Raw genomic sequence first — 25,869 nt, 5'->3', positions numbered from 1 at the left:
TGGGAAACGTCCAAGATGATCACTCTTGTCTTCTATTCACAGAGGAGAAATGAGCACTAAACACGCCAGCTGCATAGCCCTGTCCTTTCCCCAGTGACACACTGAGACTTGACGCAGCCTCTTAAAGGATTGAGATTTGAAAACTCTAATCTAAGTATGATCAGTCCCCTAATGCTCCTAAACACAGCTTGATTACATGCTGTGATATCCCAGCTGACTGCAGAGCACAAGACTTTCCTTATTTCTTAGTATCTTTCTTGGACTCCACAAAAAGAAAAAAAATGTCAAGGTGAGCAGGGCATAAGGATAGAGTTACGGATATGATATTGATTGTGGTGAAATGATGGCAGAGCACATTCCTAGCTGTCGATAGTTCCAGAAGTGCCTGAAACACAATATGTCATGAGAGACAGGGTCTTGCCATTACGGCATACCATTAGTAAGGAGGCAAGGTGACTTTGCTGTGAAATTTGGCCTCAGTGCACCTTCTGCAGTTGCGTCTGATGGACTGCTGAGGATCCAGTAGAGCAGAAATGAAAGTGTAAAAATCTGACAAGGCAGGATGACATAAAGATCTTGACCTTCTGCAATATGGTAGCCCAGTTATCAGAGTTTTTCTTTTGGAGTCATTGCCGATTGAATGTGCTACTTACTGCATGTGTAGGTTCTCATGACATACATTTGGGACACTCAATGATGCTGTAAGTTGCTATATCATGAAATATTGAAGGATTGCTTACAAATAATTTCATGGTGGAAATGTGGCTGAGTTGATCATTTGTACACTTTTTCTAAGGCCATAATTGTGTAAGTGATCCCCTCACAAAATCCAGTTTCTCATAACAACACAACTGCCGTATATATTCGCAGATAAGTTCTCCCGCGGATAAGTCGGGGCTTGATTTTACTGTATAATTTCCGGTATTTTATTGATAGTCGAATGTGGAAAACTCACGGTTTTCATTCAAGGGATTATGATATGCTAACACCCACCTGAGAGAGTAACCACGGAGCACACTGCCTTTTTTTTTTCTATATTTGTGCCCACGTGACCACACGGTAATACCTGAACTATAACGAAGTGACGTTTGCACTGTTTTGTGTTTTTTGTATCTCACACCTTCATACACCTTTATCGTAAGAGCATCCCTTATCTACAATGGAGTGTTCGGTCAGAGGAAAATATGAGGCTGGTTTTAAACTTAAAGTTGTTGATGTGATGAAAGAAATTGGTAACTGCGCTGCTGCAAGAAAATTCAATGTTTCTGAGAAACTGGTGCGAGATTAGAGGAGGCAAGAAGATTTAAAAAAAAAAATAAAGGGTTGCATTTTTGAATGGGCATATAAATCGGGATCTGATTTTATGACTGATTTTTCAGGTTTCAAGACCTGACTTATAAGAGAGTATATACAGTAATTTCATGGAGGAAATATGACTGAGTTGATCATTCGTACACAATTTCTAAGGCCACAATTGTGTAAGTGATCTCCTCACAAAATCCAGTTTCTCTTAAACCCTGCGCAATAATGTGAAGATTGAAAAAAAATGACTAGCTGCTTGGAATATTTTTACACTGTTCAGAGGAAGTTTTATAAGCTGGTGACGCCAGGCCTCTAACCACAGCTCTGTCCAAGGTCCTGGTGCTGCCAGACCTGCACTGCTATATGCTCTACAAACTGTTTTCTTGATCTTTCAATTTCTGTGGCTGAAACAAACACATATCCTTAGAGCAGGGGTTCTCAACGTCGGTCCTGGGGACCCCCTGTGGTTGCAGATTTTTGTTCCAACCAGATTCCTAATCAGTGACAACACCTTATAGCACTGATCTCATTTAATTAGCTGTGGGTTTTTTTTTTCTTTTATTCGACATTCAGAAAAGCATAACAACATGATTTTTACATTTATAAGACATTTATAAATATTTCTGCTTTTGCTCTAGATTTAAATGCTTAACTCTCTTTTGTTGATTTCATTATACTTTGCTCTTTCTCTGTGCAGTTTTTCCCCCTTCATTGTATCTTAATAATGTCAACTTAAAACGAGCAGAGCAGACACCCAGGCAAACAACACTGAATAATCAAAGGCTGCAACTACTTTACAGTCAGACCCACTAATAAGTAAATAATAGATTAATTAAACAATTAGAACACCTAGAAAAGTAGAATGAAAATCAAGATGAAAATACTGTTAAAAAGAAAAAAAATACATTATTCCTATATAACTGCTTGGTACATTGTAATATTTTTTTTTTTAGCAAACTTAGTTTTCTAATTAATATATTGTTCCTTAAACACAGAACTTGGGAAATATCAGTTCACTTAATTAGCCCAGAGTTCAATTAAAAACAGAAGCTGGTTAGAACAAAAACCTGCAGCGACAGGGGGTCACCAGGACCGACGTTGAGAACTCCTGCCTTAGGGAATATGCTAATGGGAAGTCCACAGTGGTCTAATGCAGCCATGGTAATATATGTTATTACGACAATCACTTCACTATTGTGCTTGAACCATAATGACAGCAATGATGGAAATATTGAAGCAGTTGAAGAAGTTAGTGAAATTACTTCTGGAATAACCTTGGCCTCATCTTCTTCATACCTCCCAATGTTGTGTCTGTTTTGTACCTAACATGACTGGTAGCCTTGTTATTTAATCTTGGAGTTTATTCTTTAAAATCATGACAGTAGCCTTATCTGTCCTTTCTATCCAAAATTTTTTTGAACATCATTTAAATTAGATCACACTTTAGTGCTTTCTGTATTGCTGATGCAACAGCAGACTCACGGGGTGGATGGACTGTGAGATAGCTGCAAACTCAGCTGCAGATCTAATGTCCCTGAGTCTTTGCTGGCTGACAAAAGGCAGGGAGAAAGCTGGCATGATGCCACACCAGAGAATCTGTGACTACACAAACAGTGGGTTTCCCATAAGTGGGAGATGCCCCTTCCTCTGAGGTATGCATCAAGTCCACTCCAAAGGATTAACGATGTCCAGCAATAAATAGAATGGCAAACAGGTAAACAGCAAATAAACACATGCCCTGAGTACACAATATGCTCTTATTTATCACAAAATTCAGTATACAGTGATTAAAAGTATGCTCAGCTAGCAATCTGTGATTAAATGTTTCAGATACAAATATTAAAAATCTAGAATTTAAGCACATTAATGATGGAGGAACATTTTTAAAGAGCAGCTTATTACATTTGTTTTCTAAGGTCAAAAAGGAAAAACATAAAAGGAAAGAATAAAGAGCAATTATTCCACAACTTTTTAATGAATTCACAGCTGAGGACACAGGCACCATCTTTATTAATGGCAGTACTGTAGTTTTGATTGCTTTTGATTTAAAAACAAATATAGCTACCCTTAAGCTTGTATCACATGCTGCTCAAAGATGATACCGCTTACAGCTTAAGACATTTAATTCTAATACTGCTGTTAAATTATTATTTTCTTTTAACTATACTGTCTCTATATTATATTATAAAATAACATAACATTCGTGGACTCTTTAAATCCAGTTTGGATAGTCAGGCAGAGCATTGCTTCATTGTAGGGGTAACTCACATTATAATATGTCTACTATATAATAAAACATTATGGTCTCTTTGTGTTTGTCTGGTCATTCTGAGAAATCTGAGCTGTCAGTTTGGCTTTGGCGATGCAATCGAAACAGGAAGTACAAGGGTGAAGCACATGAGGAAGTGTAAAGGCATAGGAGGCATGCTGAGAGTCACATTCAAAGATATAAAGTATAAAGGCAGACAGGAGGCAAGCAAAGCACCTTGAAATGACAGAATCAAAGAAGCAGACTTTATGGGAATGCACTCAAGAGAGGAAGCTTTGGGCAAGAGAGGTTCAGATATATGAGGCACAGAAGGTACACAGAGAGCAATAGATACTAGTCAATCATTTTCTAACTCACTTAGACCTGGACAGGGCATAAGGCAGGAACAAACGCTGGACAGGGCACAGGTCCATTGCAGGGCAAAAGCACATATACAACCACCCCAATCACACACTAGGGCCAATTTAGAAATGCCAGTTCACCTAATCTGCATAGGAGGGAACTGGAGTACCCACAGGAAACCACACAGACACAGGGAGAAAATGCAAACTCCACACAGGGAGGACCCAGGCGCTGATGTCCTTACTGCAAGGCAGCAGCACTGCTACTGGGCCATTGTGCCACCCAAGAGATATTAAATATTGTTAAATTTATTCTATTACCAGTCTTCAACATGGCTAGTTATATTATATTATATTATATTATATTATATTATATTATATTATATTATATTATATTATATTAGTTGAATTACCCCACGTTGTTTGGGTATAAATAGTATCAGAGAAAATGGGGAAATTCAACATGACTAAATGCTGAGACAAAAAGTACTCATAGACAAAAACTGCAATCCAGCAAGACAATAAAATTGTTATTCAAATTAGTTGGGAAGGAAACTCTTGTAGTCGCAATTACAGATGTGATCCTGCTTTAGTCAGTACAAAAGTTTGTGCTCCTCCCATCAGCTCCCGCGCACTCCTGCTGCTTGAATTGTAGTTCTTGTTTGGTGCTGATTTTTGAGTTACCCCTTTCCATTACATCCCCTAAAATGATATGCCATATAGTCTATATTTTAAGTTGGATCAATAGCAATGTACAAAAATTTCATGAAAATCAGTTTATACCATTTTAGTGTAATTGACAATCAAAGACAGACAAAAAAATATATACAAAAAGCTATGATTTTATTTACTTACTGTAGATTATGTTATCATTTTGAGGTAGTTCTTTAAAGCGAAGAAGACAGAAGTCTTGAGGTAGAGTAGTTAAACTCACTAATCATGGAACTATAATGCTGAAATACAGTATTTAATGCTGATTAGCACATACAATGTACATGTGACAATAATGACCCTATAAATCTATAATGACTGTTATATTTTTTACTAGTCACATTACAGGTAATAGAATACATTGAAAAATATATGACATTTGATATCTCAATGTGCACCTTCAGCATTCCTCATACAACTTTCCTCTTGTATCTACATGTCTGGACATCCCTTGCCTGGCACTCCATCTTTTGATTACATTCCCATAAAGCCTGCTTCTCAGACTCTGACACTTCAAGGTACCCTACTCACCACTGCACTCTTTCTTGACTACCACCACAAACGGGCCCCCATTACCCACTGTAAAAGCATCGCTTTTATTCTAGCAGAAACGTCCAATATTCGACGGTGACTCTCAATATGCTTCCTACGTCTTGATGACTTCTTGTGTGCCTCGGATTCCCTTACCTGGCAAATTCCATGTAATTTGCCTCACCAAAGCCAAACTGGACAATCAGAACAAAGTCAAAACAATCTGATTGCTTGATGGGACTGAGCACACACACAGACAGTAGCATTATATTATATTATATTATATTATATTATATTATATTATATTATATTATATTATATTATATTATTTAATAAAACAAGCATTTCTGTTGTTGGGTGCAGGTAGTTGAAACCCAATCTACAGGTTTCAGGTTGAAGGTAGTAATCAGCTCTGAGAACGATGGCACAGCTCTCATACTATACAAACTTAAAGTTGACATTTAAACTAACAGGCAAGGATGTTGTCAACCAGAATCTAAACACCTAGAGAGAGTCCATAGGAGCATGTCACAGACTTTCAGACTCTAATAAATCTAATAAAGAATAAGATTTCCATATTTTATTTTCATAATGAGGGTGGCACGGTGGTGCAGTGGGTAACACTGCTGCCTCGCAGTTAGGAGACCCAGGTTGGCTTCCTGGGTCCTCCCTGTGTGGCGTTTGCATGTTCTCCCCGTGTCTGCGTGGGTTTCCTCCGGGTACTCCGGTTTCCTCCCACAATCCAAAGACATGCAGGTTAGGTGCATTGGGAATACTAAATTGTCCCTGGTGTGTGGGTGTGTGTGTGTGCGCGCCATTCCCAGAGTTTTTTCCTGCCTTGCACCCTGTGTTGGCTGGGAATGGTTCCAGCAGACCCCCGTGACCCTGTGTTAAGATATAGCGGTTGGATGATGGATGGATGGATAAATAAATCAATAATAAACTGAGTGTTTCACATACTCAAAACTGTAAAACTGCTTTTGCCTACCCCTGTATGTCATATATTCATTTCCTGAAACCAAAAACAAAATAGTAAAGAACTGGCACATATTTTTAAGTCAAAAGTTTTCTTCCACCAACATCAATTTCCAGCTTGTTCTGGGAATTTCCAGGTACTCCATGACTATATGGAGATCTGTAAACCATTCAGTGTATCCTTGTTCTACCAATGATTTTGTTCATAATTTTATGCACCCAATTTACTTCTTGTGAAAGATGCTAATGGAGATTGTCATTAAATGCTGAAACTACCTCAACTAGGTCCTCATAATTTGGAGCAGCAGCAATGTCTGCTCAAATCAAAGTCAGCTGATTAGACTGGCCCAGAATGTTGAGCTCTGCTCCAGTTATAAAGAATACCTAACATAAACTTACAGAGGAACCTCATTTAGGCTGCTTGTTCATTAGGGCATTTTGTGAGGAACTAGCTTGCTCTTTACTTCCAATGTCTTCTGTGATGAATGTCACCATTTAGATCAAGTTACTGTTTTCCAGCAGAGAGCAAAGATTTCAGATTTTGAGGTGCTGAATTTTGTCATGCCTGCTTAATTTGATATGAGTCCAATATGACAGCATTGTTTACAAGTACAAGAGATGCCACCCTCAGGTGTCCAAACTGATACTGTCCAAGTCTTGGTTGTCTGCAGGGGAGATAAGTCGAAACCTAAATAGAGTATTTTGCTAATCTTACATTTTTTTCATAACAATAAGAATGTACCTACAACCCTCACACTATATTTGTTGGAAATGGGTGGCTTGCAAGACTGTCTTGACATGACAATGCAAAACCTTTATTTAATTTAAATTTCCTGCAACTGACAAACAGTTCTGAAATCTAGAAGAGCTGAGTATGGACAAATAATTGGTTCACTCTTCCCTGGCCAGGATGCAGTCCTTCTAAATTCTGGCTATCACTATACAGTATGTTGGAGACTAATTTATAGAAGTCCAACATTTGCCTTCTATGTAGTGATAAGGTGTCTGATTCCTTCTCAGCTGAGGTAAAATAGCCTGCTACCATTGAAGTACTGTACTGCCATAGTTTTCCACATACATATTCAGAGGAATGTTAGGCCCAAGAATATCCAATATCGAACTGATGAAGCATTTTCAGATGGATCTGATCAGTCCATACAGCTTGTCCCAATGGTGCTTTAAAGTTACCAGATGGAATATAATGATAGAGGTGAATCTGTCCTAACTATCATACAGGAGATACAAATTTCAGTTTTCAATAAAACATGCCATCATGTTTGACCATGTTTGAGATGGTCAAATGCCATCAATTAGATGTGCATGACATTAGAAGCTACAGACATGAAGTTGATTGACATTATGTGGGCAAAATGTTTGTTGCTATTAAAGTCAACCTGATTGCCAATGCTTACCAAAGGTTCATTTTTGAAAAGTGGGTTGCAGGTTTGGCACAAATGTCATATATCGGCCAAACAGCTACATTTTCATGTTATCACAAGCGTCAGAGAAATCATGAAATACTTCTGATTCTCTCCAGTTTCTAAATCATATATGTTTTGGTGACTCAGGTGATTGAAATGTATTCACTTAAAAAATATCCTTGTCTTTTACAAATACTTTCCACCAGCTCTTTTCTTTTTTCATCCTTTTTTTTTTGTGCATAGCTATTAATATTGAGCAGAAGTCTGAAAAAAAACACTAATTAGGAGAACAGATGTGCAGTTCACTGTGTAGCCTTTGGGTGTCACTGTGGAATAAGTCAAGATACAATGTAACTGATGACATTGCTTGATTTACCGTCTTCGAGTTTAAGATGCTAATCTGAAGTGCTGGCAGGGGTAGGTGGGAGTTTATAGCCATCGGTTGAGTTTTAACAGGTCAGGGTGCATAGCCTAATGCCCTTGTGGCTTTGGTAGGATGCAAAGCCAGGTTAAGGGAGCCAGATCAGTATACTCATTGTGCATGCAGCTAGGAGAGGCTAATGGGATGTATGTGCAGGTTAGATGGACATTCAGTTACTGTATATCTGTGTTTTACAGCATTCTCATTTTGGAGAATTACACCTTTATCTTTGGAGTACTGATTTAATGTAAATGCTGAACAGATAGACTGGCTCAGTATGTAAGAGATGTTGGGGTGCTGATATGACGTAAAAATCAAACGGCTTGACAGTTATTATATAACATTGTTCTTGGGTGCTGATATTTTGTAAAGACTGAACAAAAAGGTAGATGGCTAAATCAGTGCCCCTAGGGTGCTGATACGATGTAAATGCAGAACAGGGAGGCGATTCTATCAATGTCCACAGGGTACTGATGTAACTTTAAGAGAGAGACAGGCAGACAGTTATTTCATTTGTCATGAGAATGCCAATGTTATGTAAAATCTGAACGTTTAAGAGATTAATTCAGTGCCTCAGAGTAAGGAAGTGATGTGATATTTAGACAGGACAGGCAGATTGGTGTTTAAGATGCAAATAAAATAGAGTCTCTGACTACATGTGATACAGAGGCAAGACAAGCACAGAATGCTTGCATGTGAGGGTGATATGACATGTAGACACAGCAGACAAATCAGTGTTTAAGGTGTTAATAGAATAGTCAGGTAGTATAATAGTACATTGTCAAGCCCACATAATTTTATTCATGGCGTAGAATGAAGCATCGAGTATCTGTCACCTTTCAGTCTCTGTCACAATACTACAGGGAGAAAAGACAGAAGGACAGTGTCATCAGGAATCATGGTAGTCTTAAGAACATTTAGACAGGTCAGGGAGACACGTGTTTAAGATGCACACATGTTTTTGGGGACTTCAGTGATAGAATTTATAATAAAATCCAAAAATAGCATTTTACAGTAAGGGTGTTGTGCCACCTGTCGTGTATGGTGGTGGTTGTGTCTTGGCTGGAGGACCAAATAGTAATTGAGTGTTAGTATGTAAATAGATTAGAGGAATCTTATTCTGTTAATTCCAGTTGAAAATAGTAGTAGTAGCAGTAGTAGTACCACATGTACTGAATACAGTGAAATTCTTACTTGCTTATCCAATTAACATGCACATCATTGCCATACTCTGTCACAATTATAAACAAGAATGTATTAAAATATGTATCTTCTTTTAATTTAATGGAAAACACAATCAACTTACTTCTTATTCCTGATTCTACAAATGGACAATAATTTCTGTGTGTTTATATTAGTAAAGGCAGGGCAATAGGGCAGTGTCCTTAGGAAAACAAAAATGCTATCATGAAGCAGTGGTGGGACATGTAGACAAAACAGGGAGGTCAGTGTTTAGAGTGAAATCCAAATTGATAGGCTGGGCAGGTGAACAGACATATTAGTGTCCACAGGCTGGCTGCCATTATCATCATCTTGAGGGTGCTCATCTGACTAGCAGACAAGAATAATCAGGGTACTATCATGCAGAAGACATCGGCCATTGTATTCCATTTCAAAACATTTCTTAAATCTGACAGGCGCCCTGTAGAGCCAAGCATGCGCATGAGTGAGTGTGAATTTAAAAGGAAATGCATTAGGGTATGAGATGAGGAGTAATTTTTGGTAGTAATTAATATGCCATTCCCCTGGCAGGGATGGTCCTCATGTTGTATTCATAGAGATTAACACATATCATTATGTGCCTTTGGGAAATTATTGTTCTTTTAAAGTCCTATTAAACATTCATGACTAAAAGTGTTATGTTTATCATATTTGGAGGCCGGCTGTAATTTGTTTTTTTGGACAGCTTTTCTGAACATGGCATGTTTAATAATGTACGATGACAGCGTTGTGCTTGAACATTTGTGCAGCTGAATGTCCTTGTTGCCTGGAGACACTGGCAGCTTTGATGTGTAAGAGAAAACTGCAATGCCACAAACGACCACTAAAAGCCTTATTTTGGTTTAGATGCGTTTTGTTTTTTTTTTTTTTTCTAAAAAGACATTGACCGCCTATTCTGCTATTGCATTTCAAGATAGTCGTCATAGCCGATCGGTGGTGGCTGTTCAGTATTAAGGATGCTGGTTCCTGATCCAGCATTCCTAATATATATATATATATATATATATGTGTGTGTGTGTGTATGTATATATGTACATTCATGTGTATATACATATACTGTAATATAAACACGTAGTAATAGGTATAATACTGTTTTACAAAAGCCCATTATGTTAAATCAGATGTTTTTACAGAATTGTGTTTTGTCTTTGATAAGAACAGTTTCCTAGCAGCAGCTCTTTTCATAAATAAACTCCCATTGCAGCATGGAATGCCCTGATATTCTGGTCACAATTGTATGCCTTTTGTTAACGCTAGTGATGGCTGGTGTTGCATTGGCAGGACTGCATTTGGTTGTTGAACACAGTGTCTCTCAGGTTTGGAACAGTGGCCAGCCGGCTGACCTTGAAGACCAGGTCTCCATGTCTCTTCTGCATGGCTAGATGCCAAAATGAATTTCACTTGCTTCTCGAGTTTCTTGCTTCTAAGATGCAGTGGCTGTAATGCTGAGATAAACTGTTGACTTTCAGATTTAGTAATTTAAAACTCAGCTTGGCATTTGGGTGTTTGTTTTGAAACAGGAACTCCATGATATCACAAATGACATCACATACCACAGTCAAGCACAAATAATGTCACGTGGAATATTCATTTCATCCAATGCAATGTCACCTTGAGAGCTTTCTCCACTAAAACTCTCCATAATTAGTTTTTTTAGTTTATCAAAGCACTATTACCCTTTTTCTATTAAATCTAAAAAAATATGGTAGTTACTTGACAAAGAATTAATTACAGTGCATGAAATAATGACACAAAGAGAGTACCAGAATTGTTTATTGGTAACTCATACAAGCATCACAAGCCTTGGCCTATCTGTGTTATTTCTAAATGCAACTACAAACATGAACCTGATGTCACAGAATGTGAAAATTGCAACACTGTGAATGCTATCATCGTCGGTAATAATGGAATAGTGGAATTTGGTGCAAGGCAGTTGTCATGGATTCTAGGTGATGTGAAATGCTGGACTCAGGGCATTGTTATAAATATGACCTGCATTCATTCATCCATCCATTTTTTTACCCACACCTCCAGTCTTGCTTCTGGTCAGAAATTCTTGAATATCCCCAGTTCTCCTTGTCCACTTTCCCTGATCACATTTCTGGCCAGTTACCACTTTTATTCTCCATTCCTGATAGTCTAATTAAATGCTTTCTTTCTGGTCTCTGCCATTACAAACAATGACAACTGACAGCTATGCCAGGGCTCCATCAGTACACATCAGCAGGCATCTATTTAGCACACCAAACCAAGTTCTGGCTACTGATTCAATTTCATCTGTGTGACAGTAGAGTAGGTACCAAGCTTTCTGATGCCGTGTTTCCTGTTTTGTTCAAGAATGATTTGTTTTGTGGTTTCTTCATGTTTTCATGACCCTGTATTTACCAAAGAACATTTAACATTTGACATTTGGGTGAATAGAGAGTTGTGAAAGAAGGAACTGAGTGTTCTTAGCTCTGATCGCGACACCTTATTTACAATTGTTCCATTCTGTCTCTCTCTCATCCTTGAATTAGGTGGCTGGAGCGTGTGGTCCAACTGGGAAGAGTGCACCAGGGACTGTGGTGGAGGGGTGCAAACTCGCAGCCGTGTCTGTCAAGCTTCTCCCAAAGAAGGTTTCCTCTGTGAGGGGACGGTGGAGGAAGGCCAGCCCTGCAATTTGCACCCATGTACACGTAAGTCTTCTGAAACTGCCAAGTATAGAGTGAGTGGGCACAAGACATGGCTCACAGTGTAACAACAAGGTGTCTTTCATGTACATAGACTGGCAAACCATAAAACATTAATGAATTTCAACAATCGAGTGCCAATGGGTAAAATATAGCCTTCTCTGTGACAAATATAAAGAAGGCACTGTCCTTATGTGTGCTGTACTGTGATAAGCATTGTTAACACACCACCCTAGAGTGGACCCACCCCCACCCCACCCCCCAATGTACAATGCTGCATCCTGTTTAAACTCTGGTCCAGGCAACATGTCAGAGCACAGAACACTGGCAGTGTTTGCACCAGTAGCCAGTAGCTGAGAAACACGTGTTAGTGGAAAAGTACTCCAAGAAATGCTGAATGCCTTAATGACAGATTGCAATCAATGACTCCCCACCAGTTTTCCCAGTTTAACTAAGTCATTCTTTGTAATCTTACTCAGTTTAGACTGGCCTTGACCACTGAGAATGAGTGATCACTTGGGAGCTCTCCCAGTTAGTTCATCTATTGGCAAGCGATCAGCTCATATTTGGTGACTGAATGCTGTCATTTTTTCCTGTCTGTGTCTACCAGCTCTCCTAGTGCAGAATCACTTTTAGTGTCATATTCAGATTGACTCTTCCAGTTTAGTTTTTCTCTTCTTGTAAAGACTGAATGGATTCCTGCAGGCTTTCCTAGTTCAGAATGAACTACTGTCAACAAAGTCTCGGAAATTCTAGTGAGCTACGGCAAGCTCTCCATCTTCTAGCTGCCTCCTAATGATGAGTGTAAGAGTCACTTGCAATTTAGCTGATTGACTACTTTCTTGCTCTCCCAGTATTGGATGAGTAAAGACATGGTTGCAAGGTCTGAATGGCTATAGAACAATCAGCTGTCTCCCAGCTTTGAATGAGTGGTCACTAATACATTCTCTCAGATTAGAATGAGCATTCGTTTTTACTGGCTCTCCTAGACAAGCCAACTGTATTTTCCTTCCAGTATAGCAAAGTGCCTTAATGCACGTGTTGGCTTCAATTCCACAATGCTGATTGGCCTGCTTCAGCACTGTTTCAGTCAGCTACTCGACTATTCCACCCTGCTCCCACTGTGAGCATCACTCTGGAAGCTTGTCAAAGGCCATGACCGCGATAGGGGGGTCAGCTCATCCACCCGGTATGAGAAGCATTCAGCATTGACCTGTCCTTTGTTGTTTCACAGATCACTCTGCATGCCACTTTCTTTGGGTTGTAATGTCATTTCCCTGAAATCATGGAAGACCCCTCATTTCAGAATGCCCCTCTGAGCTATTTAATGTGTGTTTCAACTTAACTGCTTGCACTGTGCATGGAAAGCCTGAATGCTAATCACAGCCCTTGCCTTACTAGCCAAGGGGCATTACAACTCCCGAAGCCAGTCGCTGCGTTCTGTTGACAGCCGAAAGCGGGATGAGCTGGAGGAGGTGCAGCGCTTTGGATACCTTTCCCCTCAAACAGGTAAGCATATGGTGCACATCCATATAGCCTGACCAGGGTGGGGTTGTTATGCTGCTGGGTCAAAACTCCACAAAAAAAGAGCATGTTACAAAAATGCATGTATAATAGATGACAGTTGGAGACTGTTGTGTCTTAAGGGTAAGTGAAGTGTATTTAAAAGCAATGTGTTAGCTTTCAATAAGAAAGGAAAATGAAATTATTTGCTGACAGGAACTCTAGAAAACATTACATCAATGGCTGCAATGCATAGTGATTACTTCAAGTAAGGTGAATCCAAGTGGGAAAGTACAGGAAACATTCAAGACCCACTCGTGTGTCAGTAGTCAATGGTGGTCCTTTTATTATGGTAGTGTGCTGGTGCTGCCTTTGTGGTCATATGGCACTGGGGCAGGACATTAATCTGGAGGTATTAAAGGCTTTGACGTGGTTGACGTGTGATCAGGATAACTATGAAGCTCAGACTCAGAGGAGCAGCTGAAGTGATGGTGCATTTGAGGAAGGAGGCATGTCGATACTAAGATGCCTACTGGACAGACTCTTACCAAATGGCCCAATGTTAGCACTTTAAAATAAGCTTATATGTTTCATGGTTATAGTAACTAAAGGATAATTTGACTTTTTATGTTAACTCGCTTATTCAAGGCAGTGACGCTCCTTCGTGGTTATGCTTTTAAGACTGGCTGTAACATTCTCATTTTTGCTATTGACACAATGCAATTTTGAATTTCCACTTATAATAGAAGCTTATATGGTTAAATCAATATCAAGAATTTTGTTGAACTTTGGATAAAAAAATAGTCATTATCCTTTTTTGATTATTTTAACATAAAAATCTTACAAACTTGGTATTAAGTCTATAATTAAATCTGAATAAAATACCACTGATTATTATAATTTGAAATTTTTTAAACTTTTAGATTTAGTGTATGTTAACAAAAATAAAAATTCTGAATTGGCATAAGAAATGTAATTATTTGCTTCATGAGGTAGGAGTACATAATTACTAAGAATAGTTGAGTCAGATACTTGAAATATTAAAATGTGCACTTCATTTAAATGTTTCAGGTCTAGATACAGGTTGGATAATGGATGGATGGATAGATGAAGGTCTAAATATTCTTGCTTGTAATGGAAATGTGTCATTTTTCACATTCTGATAGAGATCCATAGCAGGCTGGATCCCTAGTAAAGGATCAAAGCTCAAAAATTAAATCATATTCTTTATCACTGACCTTAAAATCATCTAAAACAATACCCCATATGCTTGGATTTTAAACTTGTAACTTGTAACCTTCTGGGAGCGACTCATAGTGGGCTACAAACACTGGTAAACAATCAAATATCCAAAATAACATACTCGTGATCAGCAACCTCAAAATACCATAAAACGACACTCCACATGCTTATATTGCCAGTCCAGTTTTTTTGGGCATTTTGTGAAACTGAGTAACTTTGTCCCCTCACATCCCATTAGGGGTGAACCACTGGAGACAGTTGATGTGGGATGCACACATCGTGTCCTTCTGATCATTTTTCTTGAAGACACCTACTGGTTTACTCTATCAGAAGAGTGTAATTGACTGCAAAAAATATGATCCAAAAGTGACCTAAAAATTATATTTTTTGTGTGTCTAGAGGTGCCCAAAAAGCTTAATGTCTTGCATAACTAGACATCAATATGAGTTGAATGATATATCGTATGTGTAGGTTTTCTGAGTCTGGAAGCTCCAGACAGAAAAAATGGTAATTTCAAAATGTTCATAAGTAATTCTTATGAACACAAAATGCAGCAAGTAGTTCTGATCAAAAGTGAATGTTGGGAAACAAATGGTCATTATGAGTGCAATAAATATTAAATATATTATTGGACTGGCATTCTGTCCAGTGCTGTTTCCTGCATTGTGCCCATCTACAGTATCTCCAGGCAGGTACCCTCAATCTTGGTTTTGAATTGACATGCTTAAGGTTGAGATTAGATGTTAACTTTATTATTTTGAATTAAAATACCTCCAAATTCTGGTCAATTTCAAGGTAGACTAAATTATATGACTAAAGTATTGGTTGAAGGGAAGTCTAAAACAAATTGTTCATCACCCATTGTTATATAAGTGGCACAGTGCTTACTGCTTCTGCCCCAGAGACTCAGCCTCCTGGGTTGAAATTCTGTGCGTGCTTAATATCATTGTGGTCCTTGTACATTCTCCACATTATGGCATTGTTCTTCTTATCACATCTCTAAAAATGTATGTGTTTAGTTGATTAGTCATTCTAATTTGGCTTCATGGAAAAGGATCTTGGGATGGACCAGTGCCCTGGTCAGTGCTGGTTTCTGCATCACTGAACTAGACTGGGCATATCTGTTACATTCCTGAATACTAGGACTGCCACAAATATTTGATTTGCTCTCACAATAGTAAACCATTTATCCATCCATCCATTATCTAACCCGCTATATCCTAACTACAGGGTCACGGGAGTCAGCTGGAGCCAATCCCAGTAAACACAGGGTGCCATTTGTTTAACATTTTCAGTTTTTGGTTACTTTTTTGGCTAGCAGCTTTGAGAAGTGCAATCCATGTTGACGAAAAAGCCACACTGAGACAGCAGTCAGCACCATTGTAAACCTGATAAATGGCAGAAACGTAGTGGAACTCCTCAGTCTGATTGCAGAAAAAGCTGATTGCATGTAAGATCTGAAAAGTATGGCGGGCATACTGTCAGTTTTTGAATACTTAGCCATATTGCAGGTTCAAACAGGAAAGGAACAGAGAGAAAAAAATGTTGCTTGAGTTAGGCATGTATAACAGAGTAAACTGAAAAATCAGTTTGTTGTTTAGATGATGTGATGTGATAAAGCTCAGCGTGAAGTCAGTTGGTGATCCACAAACTGATAAAGAATAGGACAGTTGATCAGAGATAAGTCTTATACTGTACAATGCTGTGAAAAAGTTGCTGTTCCTTCCTTGATTTCCACTGTCATTACAGATTTTTGACAATGAAAATCTATAGGTCTTCTAACACAATCTAAAATTAAGTAAAGGAAGTAAAACAAACTATGACTTTGGCTCACATAAACCCTGGAAATCAGCAAGTCATCAGTTAAGCATGACACCACATTCATTGAACTTTGTCTGTATGATGTTAGTCTTATAAATCGTATATTGGGTATAAAATGTTCTTCTGGGATCTCAGTCAGATGTAGTGCCACTGCTGCTTAATATCTGATATATAATCTCATCCATATGCTACTTTGGATTGAGCTTTGCTAAGAGTCTCTTCCTACAAGGAAGAAGAAGAAATAGTGCTAATGAGACTCATACTGCAGCTGTTTTCAAAGTCAAGCATTTGTCTTATTTAAAAATTTGTCATAAGGTTCAATCACCACAACAAAAGAAACTGTCTTTTGACTCATTAGGATTCATGTTACATTTAATCTAAAGCTCACAAGCTAGACGGATGCAAGAAATCAATCTTCAGCCCTGTTGACAGGATAGCATTGGAAGCTCCCCAATTTCCTTCCTCCCTTCAATCCCAATTACCTTCCCAGTTCTTGAGTCCCATTTTTAACCAGCGATTACTTACGAGTGAAACAGAGCAAAGGAGGTACAAAAGGCTTTGAAATCTTTGTAAAAGCTCCTTCTGAGCAGATGAAATGGAAGTTTTTATAAAGTAATTTGAAAACAGCTTGAAGAAAATTAATTTATTGTTGACCCTGCATGCTGACTTTGACTGAACGCCTCTCCTGCCTTTTAACCTTGACCCCATTCCCCCCACCCTCCAACCCCACAGTGGACCCAGCAGCAGAAGAGTGGTCCCCCTGGAGCGTTTGCTCCACCACCTGTGGCGAGGGCTGGCAGACTCGAACACGCTTCTGTGTCTCGTCTTCTTATAGCACCCAGTGCAGTGGGCCCCTGCGGGAGCAGCGGCAGTGCAACAATTCTGCTGTCTGTCCAGGTAGGTCAACCCCAAGGCAAGTTTAAATCTCACAGTGGTGAGAGGGATGTGATGTGCATTTTAGGCTTCATCAGCAAAACTTGTGGTCTCCTAACCCCTTCACTGCACTGTTCTGCATGAGGAAACACCTACTGTAGGTTGTCTTGAGGTTGGGAGCATGCGCTGATTATAGCGCGTTACCGCACCCATTACATGGCAAACCACACGGACTGAGGTCCGAGTGCAGTCGTGCAACACTAGTCAAAAGAATGAAATACACTGTCTATTTGCACTCTGTTATTAAGGTCAAAAACTTTATCTAGCTAATTCTAATGTACCCTATCCCCATCTCACTAAGTCTTAAGGTGCCAGTGCTCTCTAATGAAGTCCATTACGATACTCAGGTAATCTCTATTCCATTTTGACCACTGGGTAATGAGTTTTGCATTTCTGTTGCTTATACACAAAATAAAACTTCCCAACTTTACCTACCGTATCAATCACCACCTTGATCTTCTTTCTAACTAAATCGAGAAGAAAATTAAATAATATTTAACTACTGACCCATAGAACTTTCTTAAGTCAAATGCTCAGAATGCTAATGGCTATTGGTTATTTTTCTGATTTCAAACAATGTCCAATGACTGTTGGGCAGAAGTAACAAAATAAACTTCTTATTGCTATAATAGTATTTGTTGCGTTAAACTTATTCTTACATTTAGACCACTAGCTGTTTGGGTTACAGAGTGGTGACGTTTCAATTTGCAGTCTTGTCATGTAACACTTTGGCTCTTAAGCCATAATATGCCCAGATAGACTCATGCTTGGCAACACCAGAAGCCATCTGTCTCAGACCAAATAATTGAATAATGTGATGTTATTAACATAATAAATGAAAACTTCCTTGCAGTGAAAGGGTTACGATTCCATGGTTGAAAAACCTGGTGTGTGAAAATGCATCATTACAACAAAAAACGTTTTTGGCATTTATGACAAATAAAAATACTTGTTGCACAGCTCGATACTCCACATTGAATATTCATTAATTAGTAATTGATAATGCAATTGACCTAAATTTTGACCTTAAATAAAAGTACAAAAGTAAGCAAAAACATCTTTCCAGGTTTTCTGAAAAGTATCCTTACAAATATTGTTACAGGCCATGAATAACATGAAAGTACATACAGAACATTCGTTTACGGGTAGGCAGGAGGCCCCATTGTGCAGTCATCCACCTTTCAGGAGAGGCACTTACCCATTTGGGATACGATGGTGACCAGGCTGCTGAGATGAGGTTAGAGGGATGGTAGAAGGACAGGTCATTATTAAACAGCCTTGTACAATAAAGTGGTGCGTTTTTTAACACCACCTCTACTCTTTTATTCACTGCCTCTAATGAGCACTTTGAGGTCTTGCATGAATATCTTTGTTCGTAAAAAGACAGTCTGAGTGGATCATAGATCCACACAAACTCAAGGGTGTCACCAGGCATCCTCCAAGCATGTATCACTTTTACACAGCTTATCACTTTAGGGACATCTCCTATTTTAGCATGTCTGGTTGTTGCAGTATTCAGTGTATGCCCCCTACAGCCAGGTGATGTTCATATGCCATTTGAACTGTCTAGAAGTCTGAACAGCATGAGTGACTTTAATGCCCACTGTTGAATTTGGCATCAAATAGTGAATACCAGACAAGACTGAGTGCCTCTCCTTAACCCCAAAGTGGCCTCATTGTTTTCTTTAGGTAAAGCATGGCTGTGTATGTCCTTATTGCAAGTGTTGCTGCTGTTTGCAATAAAAATAGGACAACATCTCAGAGTCTAAAGAATGTGAAGTCACCCAGTTACCTGATTTTCATGAAATAACTAAACCTCCTTAAATCCATGTCTGTTTATGTAAACATCTGAGGAAATGTACTGTATAATGCTGACAATTTATGAGAATAAAGTCATGATCTGGAACTTGATTCACTGGTCAAACATTTGCAACAAATCTGATTTTAATTGAGCTGCTTTTAATTTTAAAATTGAAAGTAATCAGCTCATCATTGACATGAAGCATACATAGAATTCTGTGGGTTGGCAGTGCTGTGGTTATTTTAAGATTTCTATTGCCTTTCTTTTTTAGTAACTAACTGCATTATAGTTAGAATAGCTGGGGACAAGTGAATAAGAAGAAAATGACTCGAGACTGTAAGCAAAAGCGAACTCAGTAGACTCTTGGATATTCTTTGAAGACCCTTTATAGGTTCCTTTTCCCACTTTAAAACAGTATGGTAGCCACATCAGAGTCATCCATTTTCTACATTGTTCTTTTCTTTGTCAAAGTCAAACAGATAACACAAAATTTACTTTGAAGTGATCACATAATACACTTCAACTATATTCTACTACTGGAGTTATTTGATTAATTTAACTGCCTAACAGCATATTTAGTAGATAAAGAAAGAAAAACCACAGGAACACAGTGCAAATGAGCAGTCCTCCATTAAGAAAACTGAAAGGTTGGAATAAAAACCAAGATGAAAATTTTGTGCTACAGTAATGCTACTCTTTGAACCACAATGCTGAGATGAATGATTGCTATGATTTAAACACACAATGAATGAGTGTACATTCATCTGATAGAGTGGTATCAATATAGCCACTGATATTAGAAGATGCTTTTGCATGGTATTTCACAAATTGGTTATCATCTAGTCTTATTTTTAGAATTTTAGAATTTTTTTACTGATCTTAAACAATAAAGATTCTTTGTGGAGCCTTTATATGGATGGCTCTTTTGTTAACCAAAAATAATTCCCCTATGGCATCATTGTTAAGAACCACTTTTGACTCCTTTATTTTTTAAGAGTGTAGGATCAGTTCCTGCATCAAAATATTTCAATTTCCTTTTTTTAATTCCATGATTAGGATAGTAGGTAGCATTGCATATGTCTACCAGTAGCAAGCATATACATAAAATATGAAGCAACCACTTTAGGGAAGAATAAAATATCAAATGAAGAAATAAAAAGTCTTGTTTATTTGTTTGCAAGGTCAGTGTTACAAATCTGTTTATATAAGAACCTTCTGATAGATTTATATATGAATTTTTTACAACAGGATACATTAAGATAGCTATCTCTTGCAAGCCATAGGTACTGTAGAAATATTATAAGACCTGTCCTTATCAAGTCTGGACCTTGCTATGATGAAGGTATTTTGACTAAGTAAGGCAGAGGTCAAATAATGAAAATGATCAGAAGATGCAAAATCCAAGGTCAAAAATGGGAATCAGAGACAATCTTTCATCAGAGCCCACAATACAGCATCAAAAATACAAGACCAGAAATTCAAAAGAAGAGTTATAGTTATTCTCTGAGCAAAGGGTTATTATCCATCAAGCTCAGATATCCTGGAATTAATGGCACTAAACCTTACAACATTGCTTGTTTGATATGACGAACAAGAGCATCCTAGGAGTTACGAGAAGGGTTTCCATGGCAGCAGCCAGCACAATGCAAACTTGTCTGCAGTGAAAACAAAATGGTGTTGCGTTAGAACATAAACAAAGATTCAACTTTGTCAGGGGGCAAAAAAACTCGGATTCTTTGTACTTTAAAACCCCATACTTGATATGCTGTATAGCAGTAAATAATCACTTGAAATTGCTACAAGAATTAAAAATCCTAGAAGGGACTTTTACACTCCAGTCATCCTTGAACCTATCTATTTCTTTTTTGTTTGTTTGTTTGTTTGCTTGTTTGTTTGTTTTTGATCATATTTTTTTATTAAGCTGCACCATGACACAAATGAAAAAGAACATTTTTATAATCAGAAATTTTAATAATCAATAAATATAACAGAGAACCTCCCTACATAGCACAGTGAAAATATGTTAGTGGACGGGATTAATGAACCACTGGGCCAAGTATAAAAGGTTGGAAAAATAACAAGGATATCATGTCATCAGCAAGTCTCCACCAAGCTTCTCTAAGCCTATACTGTTGACTGAGTCATCTTTCATAAACAGTTCTAAAGTGAGGTAAAGTAGAGTCCACAAGCTCCCTAACACCTCCATAGACCATTTCAAGATTAATGGTAGCTTTTTGTTAGGTACTTTGAGAGAAAAGAATGTCTTATGTTTCCTGGTATCTTCACTAGTATAAATCCGTTTGCCTCAAACCTAACATTACAACGTTCTTATTACACATAGTGAAACGTTTGGATAAACAAGAGTCTACTGTATATTGTCATAAAACATGTGGACCAAAGTTCATGTTTGCAGATTACCCCATACACTGTTTAGGACTACTAAGAAGGAAGCCTGGAAGGATGTTGTATAAAAAAGGTCTTCCAACATTGGTTTAGGAGGATGACATTGGTTTAGGAGGATAAAAAATGTTATAAGAATGATTGACTGATCAGCAGAGGGGAGTTGTCAGTAGCCTGCAGTTCTCCTCGGTATATTTACTGTCAATTTTGTCTTATTTGACACTGCTGTACAATTCATTTTGTCTGTTCTGAAAATGATTTTTGTCTTGTGCACAGACTGTTGCAGAAAAGATATAGTCTTAAAATAAATATTATGCCATCACTCTTAGAATTAAAATTGAAGAACTTGGCACAGTTACATTGCACAATTGTATGTCCTGGAGAATTGTTTCTTGCAGAATGTCTCAGTTTTCTTTCTCCTCTATAAATCACACCTCAGCTGCTCTGATTGCAGTGCATGGGGCCTGGGACGAATGGTCACCCTGGAGCTTGTGTTCTTCAACCTGTGGGCGGGGCTACAGAGACCGTACCCGCACCTGCAAGCCACCACAGTTTGGAGGCAACTCCTGTGACGGACCTGAGAAGCAAACCAAGTTCTGCAACATCGCTTTGTGTCCAGGTATGCATAAACCTTACAGTTTGGTGTCTTATTTCCTCTATCAGCCTTACTGCCCACACCTCATCTGCACCCTGCCTACTCCAAATTCTAGGGTATATCAAGTTTTCTAGGTAATAACCTCTCCAAAGCATGAATTGACTGCCAACCAAATACATGAATGGTGGCACCAAAGTCATAAGGTGGAATGTAGTTTTCTGTATTACATGCAGCCCGAAAATTTCAACTTTTGGTCCAAGTGTTCATATGACACTCTTCTGCACGTTTTTAAAGCTAAACATCAATATTTTTCTTCCTGGGCAGTTGTTTTAAACCTACTACTCTTCCTTAAATTTTTTTTGTAAACAGGGGGTAGCTGATAATAGAATTCTAAAAACTGATTTTAGTTCCAGTGAGAAAGGCCTGCCAATCCAGGGGTGCTGCCCTCCCATTCTTTGTGATTGGCTGGAAGGTCCAAAATCTTTTCTATTTCATGACTTTGTTTGTGGCTGCATATTGGTGTTTAACTGGAGATTTTGAAATAGTTTTGGGATCAGCATTGAGTGCCCTTTCTGGTCATTTTAGGCAATCTCATTTGAGTGGAGCTAGATCTTCTTCTAGTATCTGTCTAAAAAGAAGTTACTTTTGTTGATAAAAGCAGAGGTATTATTGGGCTTTGTACAGTGTATACAGCTTGTCTGGCCCAAAACATTTTTATATATATATTAGAACTTTTCTTACCAACTGAAAATGCTTTACATAGATGGTGAGGAACCAATTCAACCATTGTATAGAATCCACCTGAATGATGTGATGGCAGTCATTCTTACATCACCACATAGTAGCTATCAGGTGATGAATGGTGAGTGAGATATTTAGCCAATAAAGGGCAGGGAATGATTAATGGACTAGAATGTCATGGGCAATTTAGCCATGGCAATAAGAAACACATTACATTTTTTGAAAACTGTCCATGAATTTGTTATCACTACAGAGAGTCACAACATCATTTTTATGTCTCATCCAAAGAACAGCATCAATTTTTAAAGCACAGTATCCCTGTATGTGTGCTGGGACACTGAAATCTATACAAAGGCCACAAGATAAGTGCCCTCTGATGCCTCACTGACATTTTTTTCTAGCAGCAACCAAAGCTTTTCCTAGATAGTCTCCCATCCAAATACAGGACGGGACTAAAACGCTTTGCTTCTGGTGGATTACAAGCTGTACACCAAACTGATGTCTCTTTTAATTGCATTGCACAATTTATGAAGGTATGGTACGCTAAATAATATGGTGGCACAGCAGGCAGATTTTCCACCTCATTGATCCCGCATCCTGGATTCCCATTTCACAGTCTCTCAGTGTCTTCATGAGTTTTCTTCTTATATCCCAAACAATATGCAGGTTAGGTTAGTGGATGATTCCCAATTGGCCCCTGCATGTGTGTGTAAGTGTTCCTTGTGCTGGACTGGTGCACTGTACTGATCTGTGCCCAGTACTGCCATGATAGGCTCCAACATCTGGTGACGTTGAATTAGATTAAGAATGGCATACTGTGTTGTGTGTGTATTTCTGATTTCTCTGCATAGGACTGGAACCCAGTCCAGTGATTTTTCATGCCTTACACCCATTGCTTGCTGAGATAGGCTTCAGCTTCCCCGTCACCCTGCCCTGGATACACAAATGGCTGGATGGATGAATATTATGAATTGTTGTTAATTTTACATCCTATTCAAGTAGAAAATACCGACTTTTGAACCTTCTTCACTTTAACTGTCTTTTTAACCTACTGTACGTACAAAAACTGAACAAATTTTGCTCCAGAAAATGAGTAAAAATGATTAATAATTGCTTATATAACCATAAATATTCACATTTTCATTACTGCCTTCCTATTTTTTGATTTTGTTTTGTTTTCAGTTGATGGAAATTGGAACGAGTGGTCAAGTTGGAGTTCATGCTCAGCCTCCTGTTCAAATGGCACGCAGCAAAGGATCCGAGAATGTAATGGGCCTTCCTATGGGGGTTCTGAGTGCCAGGGCCACTGGGTAGAGACTAGAGATTGTTTTCTTCGCCAATGTCCAGGTATTTTATCTCCATTCTGTCCATGCCATTCATCTCCATTCCACCTCCATGTATCGAAAAGGCAGATTTCATGTGGAAATCTCTTTTAATGACAAGCATGTGTTCCAGGTGGTGGTTTGGATTTAATGGGCAGCCATTCTTCTGTTGAGCCAGTTGCATTTCCAGGATACCATGCATACTATGCTACAGAAACTGGCACCCAGTTATGATTTTTCATTTGTCCTTGCTGAGCAAATGGCTTTCTTGGTTTTTGGTAAAAGGCCTAAGACTAAAATGCTTCTCTAGCAATCTGTTGTTTTGCTTGAATAATTAGCTGAACAGAGATGGAAATCCACAATTCTAATGCTATTTGTTTTCCCCCATAACCCAAAATGGAATTATGTATGCGTGTGTTTGAGATTGTCATGTTATGTTATGCTTTTTTTAGTGGATGGGAAATGGCAACTCTGGAGCTCATGGGGGAGCTGTTCCAAGACTTGTGATGGTGGCCAGCAGCAGAGGCAAAGGGTTTGCTATGGACCTTTCTTTGGTGGAGAACCATGTCCAGGTCCTCGGGATGAGCTGAGACTTTGCAATGAGAAGCGTTGTCCAGGTGGGTGGCAGGTTGAATCTATCGAAAATAAATGTCTATCAGATATTGGGATAAAAAACAGAAGGAAGAATAGACAATTAATGGTTTAATATGAGGTAATACCATAAATACTGACACCAGGAAAAACATTGACATTACTGCTATCAGCAAAAAAGTCAATTTGAATGACATTAGAGGAACCAAAATTGTCTATGCTACTGAAAGTATATACAAACTGAAAATTACTCTACCCAATAATGAAATGCTCACTTAGTACCTTTTCTGTCCACATACAGAACCACATGAGATCTGTGAGGAGGAGAATTATGCCAAGGTGGTGTGGAAAAGAACAGCATTTGGAGAAGTGGCTGCTGTGCGCTGCCCGCCCAATGCCTCAGGTGAGAATGAATTGGTCACCCTGGCTCACTTTTCATAGTGAGGATAAATTTTACCTCAACTCCATTCATAAAATGACACATTGTGGTCGTTGGAAGGAACTGCAGATCCACAATGAGAAAATGCTGAGTCACCAACCTGGTCATCCCTATTTAATTAGTAAAATAGTCCAAATAACAATGGCGCTAAGCAAACAAAAGACAGGATCCTAACATAAGGAACCTTTTTTTTGTTAATGGTAAGCCTATAATAGTCATGGGAACCATAGGGTATGCAGCTGGAAAACCAGAAGGGGCGGACCAGTTGCTCTTATTGGGTGTCTTCTCTGTACTGTGGAGGGAAAAACAGAGGTTAAGGTCAGCACCAGCTCCCTCTCTCAACCCGGGCTGTAAGTACATACCTCAAAAGAGCCCAGAAGATGATCCACTGATGCACATGCATGACAACATGTAAGAAAGAGATATGTATGAAGTCTGGTGATGTGCCTATTTGAAGACTTGTTTGTGGCTCATAAAACTGATGCTAATTTATTTCTAAGCATTGAGCATACCACCTGGTATAAGAACCATAAAAAGTAGGTTTTAAGACTGAATGGATGAATGAAAACATAAGGATCTCCAGCCTTATTGGAGAGAAAGCTTGCCTCACTTAAAGAGGT

The 25,869-nt window shown here is 38.6% G+C and overlaps 1 protein-coding gene across 8 annotated transcripts in view; it reads left to right on the top strand.

The window, feature by feature from the left end:
- adgrb1a (adhesion G protein-coupled receptor B1a) overlaps positions 1–25,869 on the top strand; it is a 151,187-nt gene that overhangs the window by 47,562 nt on the left and 77,756 nt on the right. For 5 of the 8 annotated variants that reach the window (XM_039736400.1, XM_039736402.1, XM_039736407.1 and 2 more), the window contains exons 3-9: positions 11,709–11,867; positions 13,263–13,370; positions 17,160–17,324; positions 22,001–22,180; positions 24,080–24,244; positions 24,672–24,836; positions 25,112–25,213. In XM_039736400.1, the coding sequence (XP_039592334.1) occupies positions 11,709–11,867; positions 13,263–13,370; positions 17,160–17,324; positions 22,001–22,180; positions 24,080–24,244; positions 24,672–24,836; positions 25,112–25,213 (1,044 nt within the window). The remainder of the gene's footprint in view (positions 1–11,708; positions 11,868–13,262; positions 13,371–17,159; positions 17,325–22,000; positions 22,181–24,079; positions 24,245–24,671; positions 24,837–25,111; positions 25,214–25,869) is intronic. The other 3 variants (XM_039736403.1, XM_039736409.1, XM_039736408.1) reach the window with 3 other exon arrangements.

This window comes from Polypterus senegalus, chromosome 15 (assembly GCF_016835505.1).
Source record: "Polypterus senegalus isolate Bchr_013 chromosome 15, ASM1683550v1, whole genome shotgun sequence".
NCBI classification, from domain to species: Eukaryota; Metazoa; Chordata; class Cladistia; order Polypteriformes; family Polypteridae; genus Polypterus; species Polypterus senegalus.
The sequence above is the reverse complement of the archived record's forward strand: the minus strand, read 5'-3'. Positions and strand labels throughout refer to the sequence as shown.